Here is a 20,587-nt window from a genome sequence, read left to right on the forward strand (position 1 = left end):
CCCGACCCCTTTGGCCCCTCCGACAGGTGGTGAGCCCATTGGAAGGGGGACCCATGTTTCCTCTTCAGGCTGAGCCTGGCCGGGCTCCATGGGCAAAAGCTCGGCCACCAGGCGGTCGCCAACGTGCCCCACCTCCAGGCATGGCTCCAGAGTGGGGCCCTGATGACCCGTGTCCGGGTGAGGGAACACGACGTCCATTAATCATACTCATCATAAGGGGGTTTTTGGGCTGCTCTTTGTCTGGTCCCTTACCTAGGACCTGTCTGCCTTGGCTGACCCTACTAGGGACATAAAGCCCCTGGATGCCTCCCTGATGAGGTGTTCCGGGCACGTCCCACCGGGAGGAGGCCAAGGGGAAGATCCAGGACACGCTGGAGGGACTATGTCTCTCTGCTGGCCTGGGAACGCCTTGGGATTCCTTCTTGCTGCAAGGCAACAGTGCTACCAACATTTCCACCGCAGCAGTGCAACCAATTTCCTTCAGAAGTCATCTAATAAGTCAATTAAGTCCACTTGTTTATGATCTACTCTCAGTGTAAATGCAGCTGTTTTGTGAAGGCCTTAGAGGTTTGTTAGAGAGCATTAATGAACAAACTGCACCATGAAGAACCAGGAGCACAGCAGACAAGTCAGGAATAAAGTTATGGAAAGGTTTCACAGCAGGTGGAGGTATTACAACAATGACAAAAGCTTCAGCATGTCATGTGGTCCCGTTCAATCCATCACCTGAATATGGAAATTGATGGTAACTCTGGAAGAGCTACAGATATCTCACAAATCTGGATTCTATTGAAGAGTGACAAGCAGAAAACCATTGTTGTAACAAAACCATCTACAATTTGCAACAAGTCATGTAGGAAACATAGGGAAACTTGTTGAATAAGGTGGCCGAGACAGATGAGATCAAAATTAAACTTTTTAGCTTTCATGAAAAATGCTGGAAAGGGTTTCATATCACCCTGAACTCACTGGCACAGTGAAACATATGGGGACACCATAAGGCTGTAGGGATTTATTTATTTATTTTTTTTTTTTTTTTTTTGCAAAGACATTGGAAATGTTGATCAGAATATGGTCTGAAATTAAATCAGCCTGATCTTTTGCTGTTTTACATCAGTTATGATGACAAAAATTATTTACATTTACTACATGTGAGAATAACAAGAAATCTGTATTTTTTAGAATATTTTTCTAAACTCTAAAGTTTATAGTGAGTTAGAAAAAAAACAATGCCTTTACACAATGTGAGAAAACCCATGATGATGTTATCCTACTGATTTGAGTAAAATAGAGGCACATCTGTTGATGCATTTTTTTAAAAATGAAGAAAATGTTATTTATCTCTTTAGAAAGTGTATGTAAATATCTAGTTTCAACCCTAAATGCAAAGAAATTCTGAAATAAAATCTGTTAGAGGCTAAAAAAACACATGAGACTGCAGCAAAGGTTCACCTTCATCCTGGTACATAATCACTCTTTTCAATGCCGCAGTCAAAGTTCAGACCTAAATCCAATTAAGAATCCGTAGCAGGACTCGAAATTTCCTGCTCACAGACATTCTCCGTCCAGTTTGACTGAGCTTGAACAATGTTGCAAAGGAAAATGGGCAAAATTTTCCATCTGCAGATGTGGCAAGCTGAAATTATGCCAAAGGTTGCTGCTCTACAAAACATTGACTCGGGAAACTGAATACAATTGCTGTGTTTTGTGTCACGCAAAATCCAGATCAGGTGCATTACAGTTTTTGATTGGAATGTGAATAAACGTGAAAAGGTTTACAGGTTTAGGGATACAGTTGCAGGGCAATGTATATGACTTCCTCTGTGGTGCATTATTCACTGGACAGCAGGGAGAACAACTTTAAGGCATTGTTTGTGGGAAGCACATCTATAATTGTTGCCTTCTCCAACTTCTTCCTCCAGAGGAATCATTTAAAATTCACCAATGCTAATGTGGTGTAGGAGTGAATTGACTATTTATATCAGTGTCAAAAATGCTGTAGCACTGGTACATTGTACCACATAAGGGCTAGAGTTTGTTGAATTTTGAGTGCATGCAAGTCGTCAGCTGCCTCTCAGCTAGCGATGGCTGCACTGAGCCTACATGTTGTGTCTTTGCTCAGCACACAGATGTTAAAAACCTAGTTTTTCAGTATGGGCCAAACCAGTCACTTAGCCCTTGACCAGAATCAACAGGTTTTCAGCTTGATCAGCCATGACAGGCGACGGTTAGCCAGTGTTACATTTATCACATTCTGTGCTGGTCAGATTTTATCCACATGAGCTGCTGGATGTTTTTAGGTGGCACAGCAAACTGTTAAAATATAATAATGTCCCTCTTGTAAAATGCAGCATATTGTAAAATAAATAAATAAATAAAACCTCCATGCTATAGAAAGACCCTGTTGATACAAGAGGGGTTTTAAGATAATCTTTAGTCGATCGATAGTCAACTTTAGATTAACTCATTAAACAGTAACTTGCATCCCTAGTTGCTGGCTAATATATTACAAGTGTAATGAGTTTATACTTTGCATTGCATTGTTGAGTTCAGCTCGTGGAAGGAGCCTCCTTGCTGTAAATGCTCACACATGACTCAGGTAACAGTTTACAAGATGACAAAGTTCATGTGCCAATGTGCTGGAACCGCAGATAAAAATGAGAAGAGGGTTGAGAATGTGGATTCATCTGCACCTGATACTGTCAATATTTACTAATGATCTCTCCGTTGCATAATTTTCTGACATTATGAAGGAGCTCACTGTACCTACCTTCTGATGGTTACTTCCAGGAGTGTAAAGCCCCATGTCACAAGTCTCAAGTAACCTCACAGTGGGGCCTTTAAAATGGGACAGAGCAAGAGCTTTGCATCATTGCCAATCTGCAGCACCTCCATGATGCTATTGTTTCAACATGGATCAAAATCTTTGACATATCTTTCTGACACCTTGTTGCATATATGGTAGGGAGATTTAAAGCATTTATAAAGGTAAAATGGGGTCCAGCTTGACACTAGCAAAGGTTAGTCCCTGTTTTATTCTGTAGTAAAGAGGAAGAACACAAGCTACATCTCATCATGTTGCCACATTCTTGGTCTCTGTGCCAGATAGCTGCTTAAAGAGATTATCAGGACAGTCTTTGAGGACAATTTACATAGATTTAAAAGTTTACAAGCTAATTTAGGTCAAAAACATTGTTGAAGATTTTAGCTGTCCTTAGGTCCCCCCAACTCCTCAATGTCTCCTTTTCTCCTTTTCCTCTGAAATTGCTCAAAAGAAAACACTAAACTTTACCCGTCCCTAACCTGGTGCCTTAACAGTTGACTTCCTGCAACTATCATCAAATAGATGTTGTTCGGGATCAAGGACATGGAAAGAGACAAAGTACACTGATAAGCAGCAGATGTCTGGGCGTGACGCTGAACTTTGTTCCACTCTGCATGTGTATTTTGTATATCTCCTCTTCTGAAAGCACCTATATCTCACCCACCCATAATACGTCATGTCCTCCAACCTCCATTAACTGATCTTTTGCCCCTTTTCCTCACTGGTCTTTTTTTACGCTCTGTTTCCTTCCACCCTGCTGTGTGTCTCCTGAGCTGGACGTACATTATCTTCTGCTGCCCATAACCGGGTAGGTTTTATATCGCTGGTATCTGCTTCTCTCTTGGGTAAAACAAGCCTTTATTGACATATTTTCTTTCCTGGACTTGTCTGTGTGGACGGTCTGTTGATATTTGACTGAGCTTTCAACCGCTTGAGTTTCCTGAACCCAAGTCTGTGTCACGGTTAAATGGAACGCTCTTTTTTCCCCCCTCCGCTCATTCAAACATCTGATCTGTGAAAGAATAGAGCATATGCTGAGCTTTTAAAATGGCTATCGCGGTTGCTCATCAACAAGCCGAATTTAGAGGGGAAATGAGACAAGGACTTGATGCAGCATTGTTGGGGTGCAAAGGTTGGGCAGATGCAGTGAGGTTCTGAGAGACTGCAGGTCCACATGTGCGGAGAAGACTGGTATATAGGTGGTCTCTATGATTATTCATTATTGAGATGGCAAGACAGCTGAACAAGTGGAGCCACTAACTCTGAGCCTGATGGACAGAATGCAATTACTCTCAGAGAGCAGAAGGTGGGAGAAAGGGGAGCAGCACACAGAACCAGCACCCCTTTCCTTTCTCCTCTCTCTTTCTTTTTCCTTTCAACTGGTCTGGCAGGCTTTATTATAGCTGCAGATGATTTCTGGGCTCTAAGCTCCTGTTGGCAGCATTTAGTTTATGGAGTCACACATACATATACAGTGGTGCAGAGGGACGTTCTCACACACACACACACACACACACACACACACACACACGCACATATGCAGATCTTCACATCACCCTCCCACCCGCGTCTGCTGGCAGCGCACCAGTTACGGCCGACCAATTTAGTGCTCACTCCTCCTCTCCTCCCCTCTGTGGCTCCGCTGGTGCGGCTTCAGATTGCCGTCTAAATCCAGAGTCGCTAAGCCATGTTCACTTCCTGCTCAGTGGCTGCATTTAACCCACGGGCCGATTCCAGGTCAAACCTCCACCACGCTGTTCAGAATAACTTTTGAAGGATCTTTTCCTTTATTTTAAGCCACGATTTTGACGTGAGCTAACGGAGATGTTCACTGGGATTTTTCCCAAGCAAAATCTTTGGCCGAAGTCCAAGTCAAGCCGGAAGTCTTTAATGACTAAAATTGATGTTTTTCATTCCAATTCATGCAATCTAGCCTTTAAATAATACCGCTTTACTGGGGGCTAGAATTTCATACGTGTTGTTAAAATTAGGCTTGAGGAGAAAACATTCATATAGACTACATATCCCACATTCATATTCTTATAATTAATCAATAATTACCCTTTGATCCTTTAACATTAGATGCAAGATGGAAAAAAAAACATTATAAGAAGAACTATTATAAGCTGCTGTATATGAAGTATATTTACCCTTTCAAATTATAGATATGTCAAGGCAGCAAACATTGAGTTTGTTGAGATTTAGGAGACCCTTTAAGTTTAATGATAAATGACAAATAGCTATAAATACATATTCTTTTGTCGTATTTTCATGATTTAAAGTAATCTAGTGAATTAATGACAAAGGTGAACAACAACTGATCGGTAAATGATTTCTTTCATACCTTTTAGGCTTCATTAATTCTAATAAAATACTGCGCTTTTCTTGCTTGTACAACTGATGAGGTGTAGATGTCTGGTTTTAACAGGCTGCTTTTCTTTAACTCCACATGGTGCCTGCCTTAAAGACTTCACACTTAGAAGAAAAATAGTGAACAACAGCAAAGACTGGAGAGGCAGGGGCAGATGGGGACTTGCACAGGGTGAATGCTGAGGCTCCTCAAACTCCATCCTGTCTATTCTGGATTTACTTCCTCTGGCTTTTTTTCTCTCCCCTTTTACCCCCTTGCTCATTATCTTACTCACCCACTCTATGTTCCCTCACTCCTCATTTTCTTTCCACTCTGTTCATTTCTCTTCCCACTAACCCCTCTCTCTTCATACTCGCTCTCTCACCATCCATTTGGTGGAACAGTGCTGCTGATAATGCCTGTAATTGGAGTGACTCACACTTTTCCAGTGTGTTTGGACCAGATAAAGAATATTGTCAGCATTTTGCCGACATGGCCTCTGCTGGCAGAATTAAATGGACTCTGTTCTGTTCTGTCTGCAGCAAATTAAAAGCCTCTCAATTCATCTGTTCTCGCCCGAGGCTTACAGGGGCCTCCTATTCACGCTGAAACACCGTGGAGAGGGGGCGGCACAGAATGAGAGAGAGAGATTTCCCTCTTCCCCCAGAAACGCCAGTCTTTTGGTTTTGTTCTACTCTGAACTAGGTCGCTGTTTGTGGGAGAGAGAGAGGGAAGGGAAGAGAGGTCAGGACTGGTAGTCTGAGAAGTGGGGATGAGCAGCTCAGAGAGTAGTCAACTTCATTATGTGGCATGTCACCTTGCTGCTGTTTCTGGCTGTCTTTGTTCCTTGGTATCTCTTAACCGAGAAAGGAGCTTTTCTTCAGGTGTGCGTGCTCGTAAATGTGCAGGCTTTTGAAAGAGAGAACAAACTGTGAGTTTGGTTGCGACGTTATGCTGCCAGTAAACACTTCAGATTAAAGTAGAGGCAGATGGGCTCAAAAGGCACAGATTAATTGGTCCATACTGTCACATTAGGCTCAGAAAGGGCAACTGGTGTAATTGTTAAAAAAAAAATGCATGTCATTAGCATTTTGGTGTAGTTTTTGCTAAGGTCATTAACAACAAAAGAGCAAAAGAAAACGTCCAGTCAAAGTTTAAAGAAACGTAAAGAAGCAAGCTAAATATGAATGCACATACATTTTTACGTCATCATCACTAAATATTTCTATTTGTGGTCATGAATACGCTGTATTTCGTAAAATGATGATTTTTGAGGATTATTTTATTCTAGAGTCAGCAACTAATTATTTATTTGAGATTCTTAACCACATTTTAGTCTTGGTGTGTTGATAAAAAAAAATCCTTGATGGATATATATTACTACATGCTAACCACATAAAAATGAATAATTTAATTTAAAAAGGAAAATAGTTGCTATGAATAGAATATAAAGACAATCCCATGATCTCTGTGCTTTGGCAGGGTCTGATCCATCACAATCTAACGTCGTCATTTTTGCAGAGGCCTACGCACAAATGTCGCTTGACAGAAACAGATTAGTTTCTACAGGTCAACCCTAATATGATGCTCCAATACGCTCCACCATGGGGTTAACCAGGTTATTAAAGCTGTCATCAAAAACGGGTGCAGTTAGGGCTGGACGATATAGAAAAAAAGCATATCGATGAAATAGAAATCATGTTGATCGATGTCGATAATTATCAATTAATTCACAATATATATTTTAAGTGCAGCTCTTGCCATTTTATGCTGTTGCTTAGCAACCTATTTTTAGATACAGAACACACAAACACTTTTTCAAACTTGATCCAACCAACTTTTTACCAAAATCGCAAGTTTTTGAAAAAGAAGAAAAGCGCGCATACTCTTTGAACTTATTAAAGGGGGCGGAGCTTAGTGACAGAGCATCCCTGGATCTGCGTTTGTGATTGGTCGGGATGATGTAATGACGTGATGTAATGGCTATAATGCAAAAGTAAGGAAAGCTGTTGTTCTATTGAACTTTTTAATTGACCCTTTTTCCCCTATCATACATATACGCCTATAGATCCATATATATTGTTATTGAAATATCGTCTAGCCCTAGGTGTAGTTTTATCACTTGTTTCCAAATATTTATGTAACTCAACATGTAGCTACAGCTAACACCATACCAACAGCATTTTTACTCTTTGCTTTTCTAGGACGAAGTGATAATATGGGTTGGAAAATATTTCAGTGTGGTTTCAGGTAAATGCCAGGAAAAAGCTTACAGAAGACGTTGGTCCCTCGCTCTATAAGTGATCCAATGAAGAGTGTTTTACCTGCATCCTGTGCTGCTCTTTCAGGACAGCTGGGAAGATCTGAGCACAAGACAAACACAGGCAAAGTGATCTTTCATCATCAAAATCATGAAATGATCGGTTGGATGATTTTAAAAAGCCTAAATCAAAAACCTGTTGCCTTTCTTGGTATTGGCTCATATCTTCCCTGGTTTAGAGCATTCTTTCTTACAGGTGGATCAATCTGCTCATGTCGGGCCGCTAAACTAAGTGTTTTTGATATCTTCCCGCCTCAATCGAGTTAACAAGTCATCAGCAGGGTTCTGCAGAATATGGTGGCAGGTTGAGGGGATGAGTAAGCTAATTGATTTTAGAGGCGTCGGTTGATTAAATCGCTCTTGACATCAGGTATAAAACTTTTGTGTAAATGTTAATTAGTCATACTTCTAAACTCTTAAAAATTAGCTTTGTAATTAAAGAATGAAGTGTGCTAGAGAGCTGGATTGTTCTTCAGTAAATGTCCTTGCTAAGCCACATTATTGACAGGAAGCACAAAGTGGAGTGCAGGTCTCTCTGCTCTGTTACCATGGGCAACATCTACTCAAGGCAGATCAGAAACAAGCTCATTCTCATGCCTGCTGATAACCCTTGCTTGGTTTCTCGCCTGCTCAGGGTAAGCACGACCTAACAGAAGCAAACCTGTTTGTTCCTGTCTGTCTCTCCCTCCAGATCTCCGTGGGTGTGTGTGGGATGTTGTGTCAGGGCTGAAACCCATCCCTCTCCCATGAGCCTGTGTGCCCACACGCACACACACAGCGCCTCGACGCACGCACCCGGTGCCCACGCACCCGCAGCCGGCACTGACGCTGTGAACTGGACCCTTGGAGCCCGGCAGAGCCCAGCCGAGCCAAGCGGAGCGGAGTCTAGCCCACTTGGAGCCTGAGGATGTCAACAGAGACAGAGCTACAGCCAGCGGTCAGGCCCAGCAGCGTCAGACGGGACTCCAAGAGGAAAGGTAAGCAGTGGGACAAAATCGGCTCTAACTTTTTACAGATATAAATGATACTTAACAGTATAATCTATAATGTTTGACGAGAGAAATCATGATTGTAACATATCCTGATTATTTTTGTAACCTACCAAAATTCATAGTTTCATTAATTAGAGTTTGGCTAAAATATTGAGTAAGCTGCATTCAGACCAAACGCTAACGAATAAATAGAGCAAGAGATTTACCTGTTATCCTTTGTTAAAGGCGCTTTCAGGAGCTGATTAACGGTCCACAATGCAGAAGACGCATTTAGAGAGATGCTAACGCCGTGATTGGGGTTAACAGCACATTGGAAACTTTTTCTGTTGTTAAATGTGCTATATAAATAAAGTGGTTGGTTGGTTGGTTGGTTGGAACAGAGCAAAGCGAAAAATGAAAATTTGCTTGAGTTCATAAATCGAAACTTTTCTGTCAATTCGCATGGCGATAAGGGTGCTTTTTGTCCATTTATTTGAGCACAAAAATTATTTTTAATGTGTTACATATTTAGACAGTACAGTTAGGCTATATTTCTATTGAGCAATGATGGATTTAGAAAATCCTGAAGAAAATCCTGTAGTTGTCCCAGAGGGAGATCTGTGTCCTGGAGGAAAATGTGTCCTGGAAAGTCAGAAGTCCCGCTGCAAGCGATCCTCATCCACACAAAGCTACAGGTGGTCGCACAAGCTGAACCGGGTGCATCTCTGGAGGATCTGGTGGACCCAGAGCCACCAACGCTGTTTTTGGGCCTACCACATTACTTACAGCACCAGTAAAATCCAAACTTCTAAGTACTTCTAAGTCATAGACCAGACTACACATCAACCCAAGTGCATGTTAGTAAAGTGGGAGAAAGTCACGTATTTTTTAAAGTTATTCAAACTAAAGTGTGACATGTTTTTGTATTCAATCCCTACCAAAATAAAAATCAGTGCAACCAATTGCTTTCAGATTTCATGGACGTAGCAATCATGTTTGTTTATTTTAGTCTCTCTATAAATCTAGCTGCTCTGTGAAGGCCTCACATTAGTGAACAAACAGCATCCGGAGGACCAAAGAGAACACTAGACTGGTCAACGGTAAAGTTGTGGACAAGTTTAAAGAAGCAGATGGTTTTTAATCTACCGTCCACAAACTGATGCACAAATCCACCCTTTATGGAAAAGTGGGAGAGAAATAATTATTGTCGAAAAACAGTCACAAGAAGTGACATTTAAAGTTTGTCACAAGTCATACAGGAGCCACAGAAAACATGTTGAAGTAGGTGCTCTGCTCAGATAAGACCAGAATTAAACAGTTTGGCCTACACACGTGAATGCTGAGTGGTTGAAAGCTATAACACCATCCACTGGGTGGAACATGGTGGAAGAATCATGCTGTGGGGATCCTTCGTCAGCAGGGACAAGGCAGCTGGTCAGGGTTAATGGGAAGACAGATGGAGCAAAACGGGCCAATCCCCTTGGGAAACCTATTGGAGGCTGCAAAAGACAGAAGAGGCTCTAAGACCCTAAACATACAGCCTGAGATGCAGTACAATGGTTTAGATTAAAGCCTCTCTGTGGTGGCCAATCGCCCAGTCAACTCCAGACCTCAGTCCGCCTGAGAGTATCTCCACCCGATTTGTCTGCGTTTCAGCGATATTTGTTGCAGCAAAAGAGGCCTCTACAAAACATTGACCTAGCAGGGCTGAATGGATGCAACACTTAAGATTCTCCTTTTTAAACTGTTTTAAGACGTTTGATTCATTCTCATTCCACTTCAAAATGCTGTGCTACTTTGTGTCGGTCTAATCGTATAAACAGTCTAATAAAATGTATTAAAAGCCGTGGCCATAATGTGACAAATCAGAAAATGTTCAAAGGGTATGCATAGCCACTGTAAAAAAGACCCACATGCAAACACTTTCCCCATCTTCTTTTTTATTTTTTCCTGCTCTTTCTATATTTGGCATTGCAATAGCAATTCTGCTGGTGTGGCTAGATGGAAAAACATGTGGAGGAGTACACTGACACGGCTGGTAGAAAAAGTCCGGTGTGGCGGTGGTGCGTTCGGTGAGAAGCAAAACCTCCAGAGGCAGGGGACTAGCAGGTGTAAAGGAGCAGGCCTGGCTGGCCTCGGAGCAGAGGCGATGACGTCTTGCTGCACGGCGCCACCTGCCCGTCTGTTAGAGCGACGCCCTGCCTTCTCCAAATAAGCATCTGATTGATGGCGCGAAAACTCTGGACACTGTCGGGGATGACACCTAATGGATGCACGCAACCGCGCAGGATCCCACACGCTCACTATCACCTGGAACAGATGCCTCATTGCACCCGGCGTGCCTCAGCTCCCGCAGACAAGCGCTGGTCCTCCCATACAAAGAGTGAGGGAAGGCTGAATGCCTCTCATGTCCTATTTAGAACAGGCATTGTTCTACTGCAATGGAGATCATGTTCATCATTCAGACTGTTCTCCATATTTGGAAGACGCACACAGAAACACGCGCACACAGACACGCGTACAAAGGTGCTGGGATAGAAGCCCAGAAGAGCATATGAGAGGGAAGATGAATGGTTTGCCTTCTGCTATGAGACTTGAGGGTTTGTTCTCTCTGTCTGTCTCGTTTCAGCTGCACACACACGCACACACACATACATAATTTCACTCACAAATCACCTTATAACTTGTCTTTATTTGTATCTCTTTTTTTTGTACAAGTGAAACGAAGGATTTGCACAGCTACAAAGCTTTGCTCATACAGGATATGTTCATCTCTCCGCTGATCTGGGTCAGTCTTCCCAGAAGACGCACTCACGTACATGCAATCGCTTGGCGATGGGTGATGAAAGTCAGACGCAACCACGTACCACACACAAGCATTGAACGTGCTAGTCTGTGGGAATGAGGAACTTTGTTAGCGGGCTTTGCGTGTGGGACCTTTAGCCTGTTTTTTTTTTCTTTCTTCTTCTTCTTCTTCTTCTTGCAAGCACCAACACTTGTGTCTAGCCAGCCGTTTAGCTTCTGTCTGGCTGCAGTAGCGGAATTTGAATGAAAATAGCCCCGCTGAATCGCCGATCTTCATTAGGATATAAGGCCTTGCCTTACTGATGTGCGAATCCCTGCAGGATATCCCCAGCCCCCTGGTCTTCAAACACTTTCTCCCTCCTCTCTCTCTCTCCGCCCCCCTCCCACCCCTCAGGCTCCGACATGACCTTGTCCTGGAAGTGTGAGACACAGAGCGGTGAAGGATCATGAAGAAAGAGAGTGAGTGAGAAAAGACTAATGAGTCAGGCTGAATGAGAGCTTTTTAATCTCAGCGCCTTGTTTCACAGCCCTGTGGAGAGGAATGTGATGAAGAAACTACCGGACTGCTCCCTGTCACTCATTAATCACAAAGACACCGTGCGCTCGGTCCGTGCATCAGGCGTCTGGTGTGCTCCTGTGTACATGGAAGGATGATTCAACGGAAGGCTGACTTCATGCTCATGAGAACTGCTTTTCGAGGAAAACTGAATGGCCATGAGAAAGTTGTTCCAATCTTTGAACTCCGGGATTAGCAGGATCTGACCTGATGAACTTGAGCTTTAGTTGAAATTAAATTAGTCCACCGTGCTGGTCAGTTTTTAATGTTTAAATCTCATTTTCCTAATTAATTCCAAATAAATTCTTATAGATTGCTGCTAAATTTATTAATACCACTTGAACCTTTTCATGTTTTTTTTTTCACATTGCAACCAAAACTTCAAGGTGTTTCTTTTGGATTTACTGTGATAGAGCAACACAAAGTAGTGCATAACTCTGAAGTGGGAGGAGAATTATAAATGGTTTTCTTATTTCATTTACTAATGAAAGTATTAGTGTAGTTTGCATGTTTCCCAGGCCCCCTTTCCTGATATCCCTGAATAAAATCCAGTGCAAGCAACTGCAACCAGAAGTCGCCTAATGAGTAAACGGGAGCCCACCTGGTTGTAATCTAATCTAAGTGTAAATCCAGCCGTGCTGTGAAGGCCACAAAGGCTTGTTAGAGAACATTTGAGAACAAACAGCATTATAAAGTCCAAGGAACACAGCAAACAGGCTAGGAAGAAAGTTGCTTAGCTGTTTATGGCAGGGTTAGGTTATAAAACAATATCACAAGGTCTGAACATCTCACAGAGCACTTTTCGATCCATTATATAAAAAAATAACAAATATGGTGCAACTGTAAACCTACCAAGTTACTGCCATCCATGTAAACTGACAGGCTGGGCTAATAACCATCAACTTGAAAGACAGCTAAGATGACCATGGTAACAGAGGAGATCCACTGCTCTGGTACAAGAGTCTGTTGACAAGCAAAGGATCTGTGCAATCCTCACATCAACACTACTAATAAACTCCTCTCTGTGAAATTCTTTTCACAATTTCTTTGCTTTTTCTCCATGGTTGCCACTGGCACCTTGAAAAACCCCCAGATAAGCTGACTCATTTAAATACACATCAACGTTCTCGAGGTGTTTTGTATTGACTGTTTATGGTTGAATCTGGGCGCGTAGAGGGCAGAACATGAGGTGGAACCTGGTACACAAACATTCAGGTGTAGCTGGGATCTATCAAGGAACATTGCATTCTGGTGTGCATGCACATGATTTTATAAATCAGAATATTTTTTTGTATGCCATTTTTGTTTTTTTGCCATACTTAAACTTTTAATATGGATTCAGACCTCTGGTCTCAGTATTATTTGCTTTTTGCATTGGTTTGTCAACATAAGATCCTAATAAAATGGAGTTTGTTGTTGTAATGTTACAAAATGTGTTAAAGCCCCAAGGCTCTGAATACTTTTTCAAAGCACTGCATCTCTCTCCGCCTCCTCCTTCTCCTGCATCTCCTTCTCTGTTTATTCCCCTCTCTTGTGACGCGACCTAAAAGTTAACGGATGACACGGCTTCAGTAAGACGATGTTTGTTAATTAATGCAGCTGTTTGTTTCCTAAAAAGCAGCACATTTTAAGTGTTTATTATTAATAAAAAAAGGAGTTGACAACCTGCCAGCGCAAACGCTTTCATGTGAAAGTCAAAGTAGAACAAGAAACAAGCCTGACATTTATGAAGAGCCCAGCAGCTGCAGACTGCACAGCTTTTTTTTCTGTGCTTAGAACCTTCACGTTGCAGCGCTCACCTTTTTAATGTAGTATGGTGATAGGTTGAAGCTTCTTTCAGTCATATATCCCATACTCACCATGTCCTGATGCTACAGTGCAGTAAATCAGCAATGCTGCATTCTGTCAAATGTGGTTTAATTAGTATAATTGCATAATACACCTAAACTGCTGCTAAACGGTCGATGAACTGATTTCTTCTCCACTTCTCCCTCCAGAGGAGCTGTAGTTGACTGTCAAAACAGGGAAGTGAGATTGGTTTGCTAACAAGCTGGCAGAGAGTCAGCAGCGTTTTATCCACAGCGCTCTAATTCAGTGCAGTACTGTAACAGCTGAAGAATAAATGTCAACACTATTTATTTAGAGTTGGTGCAGGTTGGAGCTTATGGCTGCCACTGGAAAACAATTATTTTACCTTTGGCAGTAGACGCTTATTAATGTGAAAACATTAGTTTTTATATATAATCTCTTATTTTCATTTAGTTAGCTCTTTAACAAATTACCCGGTGTAAAGTGTATTAAAGTCAGCTTGGAAAGCTCAATATGTCACATTCATTTCTGGATGTAATTTAGGGGATTTCAGAGGTTTAGAAGACAAAAGATCGTTATTTTGTAATTACTTTCAAATCAAAGTGATAACAAAACCTAAACAGATAGATGCCTTAAAAAGAAAGGTGTCAACCTTTCCAGAGACTACAGAGACATTTTAATTACACCTTTTTTTCCTGCCACCTGCCATGAAAGCTTTAACCGCATCAGGCCGCATACTTTGCAGATGATTCAAAAGGGTTGCATATGGAAAGCAGGTGATGGCCTATAATCACCCTTGCCATAGATCACAAACTCCTCGAAACATACAGTCAGCTCTGCTTCGCCTCGTTCTTCTACTGTCTGTACAACCTCCTCAACTGCCCCACTTTATTTACTGTAAGGGAATCCCAGATATTTAGGTTTTTATAGGGTTTCTAGTTTGTTTGGTGTCCTTCTTCACTTCAGCCTCAAATGGCCAGGGTGCAAGAGTTCGTAAAGTTTGTTGGGTTTGTTGCAGGACCGAACGGCACGGGGAAGCCCCGTTGCAAAGAGAATGGGGATTTATCTAAATAAGAATTAAAAACTTACAGGTAGGCAAGGAACATAGGAAATAAGAACACAACTGGGTACTGCCCAGAACCAGGCAGCCTTTCAGGGGACCTAACGATGAGTGTGATAGAGCTGACTGACTAGTGGAGGAGATGGGAGGAACAACAGGTGGAGCAAACTAACACAGGTGAGATTAGGTTGCAGGAGAGGGAGGACAATGAACCTGCAGGGGTAGGAGGAGAACAGAATCTAACAGGGAATCATGATGAATGACCAAATGTGAGAGAATAACCTAGACAATATAATAGGCAGATAATAGAAATAAACACAAACATGACTAAACTACTAACATCTGATGAAGGTGGGGGGTACAGGAGCCAGATAACTGAGCGGATAAACTTGTTGGCAGGAGGATAGCTGAGGGAACAGGTGGTAGCAGACGGGGAATGTATAAGGTAAAATCAGCAAATGAATGGGAAAAACCAGGCAGCTTATATACAGGAAAAGAGGAGAGAAAGGCATGGAGAGCAGATTAAAACAATCAGGTGATTATGGGTGGCAGGTGAGTGCAATAAAGACAGGGAGCTGAGGGCGAGGGAGAATATTGACAGAGCAGAAAGGGAGGAAACGCAAGAACACAAGAATCTGACAGACAATAATACCAAAATGATACTGAAGGAACCAACAGCGTCAGCTAACCCAGTCCACAAACTAAAAATAAGCAATTGCTAAAATATAATGAAGCAAAGAAGACACGATTCAGGAACTTAAAGAACTAGTCCAAAACAAACAGCTGAAGATCGAGACATTTATAGGGTTAATGCTGCAATATTTAGGTAGCAGAAACATAACTTCTTAAGAAGTGGCACACTTGTGGGTTATGCATGCCACATTTAGGTTGGCACACTGATTGTTTTTTTCAACATGTTGCAAGTAAGCCATCAACACAGCACAATTGCTGTCGACACCTTGAAAGATCCTACTCTTTAGTTCCATCCTAAGCAGTGAGGATTTCTAAAAGGAAGTTAAATCATTCAGTACCATTAATTTTACATACATATAGCAAGCATCGTCTCAAGGTGCTTTACAAGATAAGCAGTTTCATTTAATATACAAAAATATATAATCAAAGCAGCCCAGTCATATGACACTTTCAAATTCAGTCACCTACATTCCAGCGTAATCCTACCTCTATTGCAATGCAGTCAAGTACAGCTTATTATTCCAATTAGTGAAATAAAACACTAATCCAGCAGGAATGGCAGCAGAAGAAAAGTTGCATTGAAGGTTCCCTTTTCACATAGAAAACATTAAAGATGTTTTAACTTACCCATGCAGAGCTGGAATTAAATGTGCAGCTGTGAAAGGTAGCGTTCTGTGAAATACCGGCACTATTTTTAGGACACCCTGTTACCTAGTAACTCAATTACTGGCCAACCCCTGTAATGTGCATTAACCAAGTGTTTGGCAAATTGCAGCTTTAATTGTTAAACAGGTCTACCCATAGCAGCTACTTTGGCAGCTAATCAACAGCAATTTAAACCGTTTGAATGCTGTTAAAGTCTTTGGGGTTTATCACATTTAATGTTCCTCGGTCGAGGAATGTTCGCCTCGTTGGTGTGTGGTATTGTATTTATAACAGCAATAAATGTGCAAATAAAACACTGAGTGATGCCTGTCTGTCTTCCGCGGTGTGACAGTGAATGCGAATCCAAGTCCTAATAACTTCCACTGCTGTCATCACATGTAGCCGACTGTCATCGCAACTCTGGAAAAATATCTCCCACAGTGGGACTCAGCCAAGGATGTGTGGGAGGGTGTATCTGGAGTGTAGCTGGTAGTCAGCGGCGTGAAAAGAGTGGTTAAAGGTTATGGCGGTGCAGCTGTTAGCCTTTGTGTTTGTGTGCGAGCGTCTCTTTGCTCGTCTCTGGTGTGCGATTAGCAAACACATTATCTGCTTTGTGTGGATATTATGCACACATCCAGTCTATCTGGCACAATCACCGCAGTCATTTACTCTGATATCTTTCCCCGGGGAATCTTAGAGCACAAACAACTGCATTTTGTGAGTGTTTGTGTGTGTGTGAGTGGTGTGTGCTTTTCATGAGAGGTAATCAGATCCGCTCCCTCCAATCAGACAGAGATTGAATTGAATTGGTTGTGTGCCGTTATTGTTGTTGTGGAGGCCAACGGTGGAAGACAGAACCCACACTCTCCAGCAGATAGTCACACATGCTTTCCAGGGGGGATTCTTCTAGTTCGAAAACTATTTTTACAGATAACTGCTTCTTCTCTTGTGTGTTTTCTCTTCCCGGTCTGTTCGGTTGGCTCTTGTAAACTGATTTCACCAGAGTTTTGACCTCTGTCTGTCCATTTTATTTATCCAACCGACAGTGAAAAAGTTTTCTTTCTTGTTTTGTGGTGGAATATGAGAAGGTGGGGTTAGGATTTGTCTTTGGCTCAAAAGGATGCACAGCCAATGTACAACATGGTGTTTGGTGTTCCTTTGCTAATTGTCAAAGTTTTTGTGTTAAACTGAACTTCCGAAAATGAGTTTAAAAAAGGTTAGATCTTGGAGACCAAAGCACATTCTCCAACAGGGTGGAAGAAAATTTTTCTAAGGACCGGTGTTTCAACAAAGTTTACACGACATTAATGCAGACAGGTCACTGAAACATTTTTTAATTTAGTTTACATTTCTTCTCACAATTTCAGTTAATTAGATGTATGTCGCATAAAGATTACAAGTGATTTATCATTGCTGTTACATTGCTGTCATTTTTTTACATCACAAGAACCTGGCCTTGTAACAGAAATGCAAACATTTTTGGGGGCCATTTTATGTGACATATACAAACCTTCAGCACATATTCATTCTCTGCAGCAGCTCAAATTACACATTTTTCTACCTGGATCCCTGAGTTTCATCACAGCTTTTAACCTTGACCAGGCTGAATTATCCTTTGTAGGGCTCACACACAAGCTCTGGATGTTACTTTTCAGTTACAAGTTAAATATATATATATATATATATATATATATATATATATATATATATATATATATATATATATATATATATTAATTTGTTTATTTTGTTTATTTTTGAGGATCCACTTGATTGTCTTTGCTGGACTTTAGATTTAGTCAAAACAAACCCTCGTTCCCACTATTAGTGAGATGGTCTGAATAAAAATGTTTCTTAGGATATTACTTATTCTTAATGTCCTGTCTGGCAATATGAAAGCTGCCAAAAGATGTGAAAAGTTACTCTTAAAATGGGAGAAAAATCTGTGACTTTATTTAAACTAGCAGTCTGATTTTGGTCTCATTTAGAAATCCAAAAAACTCTTAAATACAGTTTTTCTGCCTTTTTTGTATTTGGTTTCTCTGCATCATGGTCCGTGTGTGGCTGTACTCTGTCATACACAGAACATGTTCAGCTCTGTCCTCTCTGCACACTAGTTGATGTGGCTTTGCCCACCGCATCACTAACTACAGTCTCCATAGCAACACTTTGCTCCGTGCTTATAATTTACACAAAGGGAAAATGTCCCAATGTCTCACACACACACACACACACACTCTATTAGAGGACGGGGCTCTCACCCTGCTGTGCTGGATGAAGGGCTGTGTATTGAAAGGGCATTTATTATTTGTTTGAGCCAGGCATGTTTCTGGTTTTTACCTCAGCTCTCTTGCAACATGAAAACATGCTTTACACTGCTTTTCTGAAAATATCACAGACGTAACTTCGAGGTGGAGGTGAAATAAGAAAGGATTTACAGCCAGTTTCCTTGATTGCAACGGAAATAGTTGATTTTCTCAGGCCCACTCCTGCAGTTATTTTCACATTATTTCCCCCGATCCATAACTGGTGGTTCTGTGAGAGGATGGATAAATTTGACACTGCAGATAAAGTAGAGGACAACTTCAATGGACACATACAGCAATTACACTACAGCTGTCATAATAGATCAAAGTGATATATGGATCATAATACATCAACTGTCTTGAGCTAACTGATCTTAACTTTATCTTCATTAAAACAATTCAACATATGATTTTAGTAACTATGAAAACAACTGCTGTATGTGTCTGGTAAATGATTCATTGATAATACCTGGACTAGTGGTGAGTCATATAATTTTCATGTAGAAAAAGAAAAAGACTTTTGAGTTTTGTCTCACTGATCAAGCAAAACATTATGACCAGTGACAAATTTGGTGAAAAACACCGAATGGCCTGTCATCCTCTGACCTGTTATTGGGTGGGGTATTAAATTAGGCAGCAAGTGAAACATTTTTCCTAGACTTATTCTGCCTGAAGCTGTATAGATGGGTAAGTGTACCCAGTTGAACATGTTGCACAAGAGCCAAATTGTGATGGCTGGACGTCTTGGTCAGGGAAGCTGGTCAGTGTCTATCAAACGTGCGCCGAGGAAAGAGCAGCTTCATTTATAAACGTGGGCAGTGACGTCTTTGCCTGTGTTGTAGGATCCAATAGACGAGCTACTGTAACTCAGATTGCTGAGGAAGTTATTGGTGGTTCTGATAGAAATGCTTTACAATGCACAGTGCTTCATGGTGAGTTGTTGTGGGCCAATGGGAATAGCAGTCTTAGGTTTTAGGAAGGTTGTGAGTTTGATTTCAGCTTTCCCCACCATGTTGATGTGTGCTCGTTCAAATTGTATTTGAATTTGACTCTTGTGTAAAACTTCTTTGAGTTGTGGGTGTGACCAAAAGACGTGCAATGTTAGTTCAGGTTGTTGTGCACGGGCCTGCATTGCTGCAAACCAGCCAATGGCGTTCCTGCTGATACCTGTCCACCACCGACAGCACCAAAAATTAACACATAAGCAATAGAACCTAACCATATAGCAATGCAAGAAGGTGACCTGATCGAATTAATTACCTCAACGCTCTGGTATGTGTGCTTCCCTGGGGATTAAATAAACACTGCAATGCTTTGGCTGTTACACAGCGGACCATGTAAATGTTTTCATGGAAGCCGTATTCACTGATGTCTGTGGCCATTTTCATGTGCCCTCCCCGCACAGCAAAAAATGCTTCAGGAATGATTTGAGGATAGCCAGTTTGAGGTGTTGACTTTGCCTCCAAACTCCTCAGATCTCAATCCAAGCAGGTCTGATCCGTAGAGGCCCCTCTTCACAACCTACAAGACTTAAAAGATCTGCTGCTAACATGTTGGTGCCAGATAACGAAGCATGCCTTCGAGGGCCTACTGTAGTCTACGCCTTGACGGGTCAGGGCTTATTTGGCAGCAAAAGTGATACCAAGACACGGCTAGGCAGGTGGTCATAATTTTATGCCTGATTTTTTATTTTTTTTCAGTTTCATCGTCTTGTTTTTTTCTGTGTCTCTTTTGTAGCAACCATCATCATTCCATATGTTTTGAGAAAATGACGAGTTACCTGTTTTTTGTTTGAATGTTTCAGTTTCCTGCATTTCTTTTCAATATGTTGGTGATTTTTTCCCTCTCCCTACGGTTTTCTGGTTTTAAATGTTCATTGTTTAGATTCCTGGAGGCAAAATGTGAGTTTGTGTTCATTTCTGCCCTGCTTTTCTTCTTCCTCTTTCTTTAGTCAAACTAAAAAAAGAAGATGAAACAAAAATTCACATTTTTTCATCATGTTCTCAGAAGTTACTTGGCAAGCTGAAAGCCAAACAGAACGTGTATTGAACACAAAATTAGAGTGATTTCATTTAGTTTGGGTTTGAAGAAGTAGAATCATCGATAGTGTGTGTACCTGCTGAAGGAACAAGAGAGTTGGACCCTCTGGCAGGCGGCGGAGCTTCATCTTTGTTTCCTCGCCGTATGATGTTCAGCAGTCCTCCTTTGCTCCATCGCTCTCTCCCAGGAAGCTCGTTGAGTAGATGAA

The 20,587-nt window shown here is 41.5% G+C and overlaps 1 protein-coding gene across 12 annotated transcripts in view; it reads left to right on the plus strand.

Annotated features, from left to right (window-relative positions):
- dab1a (DAB adaptor protein 1a) overlaps window positions 1-20,587 on the plus strand; it is a 156,544-nt gene that overhangs the window by 71,241 nt on the left and 64,716 nt on the right. For 10 of the 12 annotated variants that reach the window (XM_036141443.1, XM_036141441.1, XM_036141444.1 and 7 more), the window contains exon 2: window positions 8,186-8,471. The exons of 1 other annotated variant lie outside the window; for it this stretch is intronic. In XM_036141443.1, coding sequence (XP_035997336.1) covers window positions 8,402-8,471 — 70 coding nt within the window. In that variant the 5' untranslated portion in view covers window positions 8,186-8,401. Of the gene's footprint in view, window positions 1-3,545; window positions 3,633-8,185; window positions 8,472-20,587 lie in introns of those variants that run through there. One more of the 12 variants, XM_036141442.1, reaches the window with a different exon arrangement.

This window comes from Fundulus heteroclitus, chromosome 9 (genome assembly GCF_011125445.2).
Source record: "Fundulus heteroclitus isolate FHET01 chromosome 9, MU-UCD_Fhet_4.1, whole genome shotgun sequence".
Lineage (NCBI taxonomy): Eukaryota > Metazoa > Chordata > Actinopteri > Cyprinodontiformes > Fundulidae > Fundulus > Fundulus heteroclitus.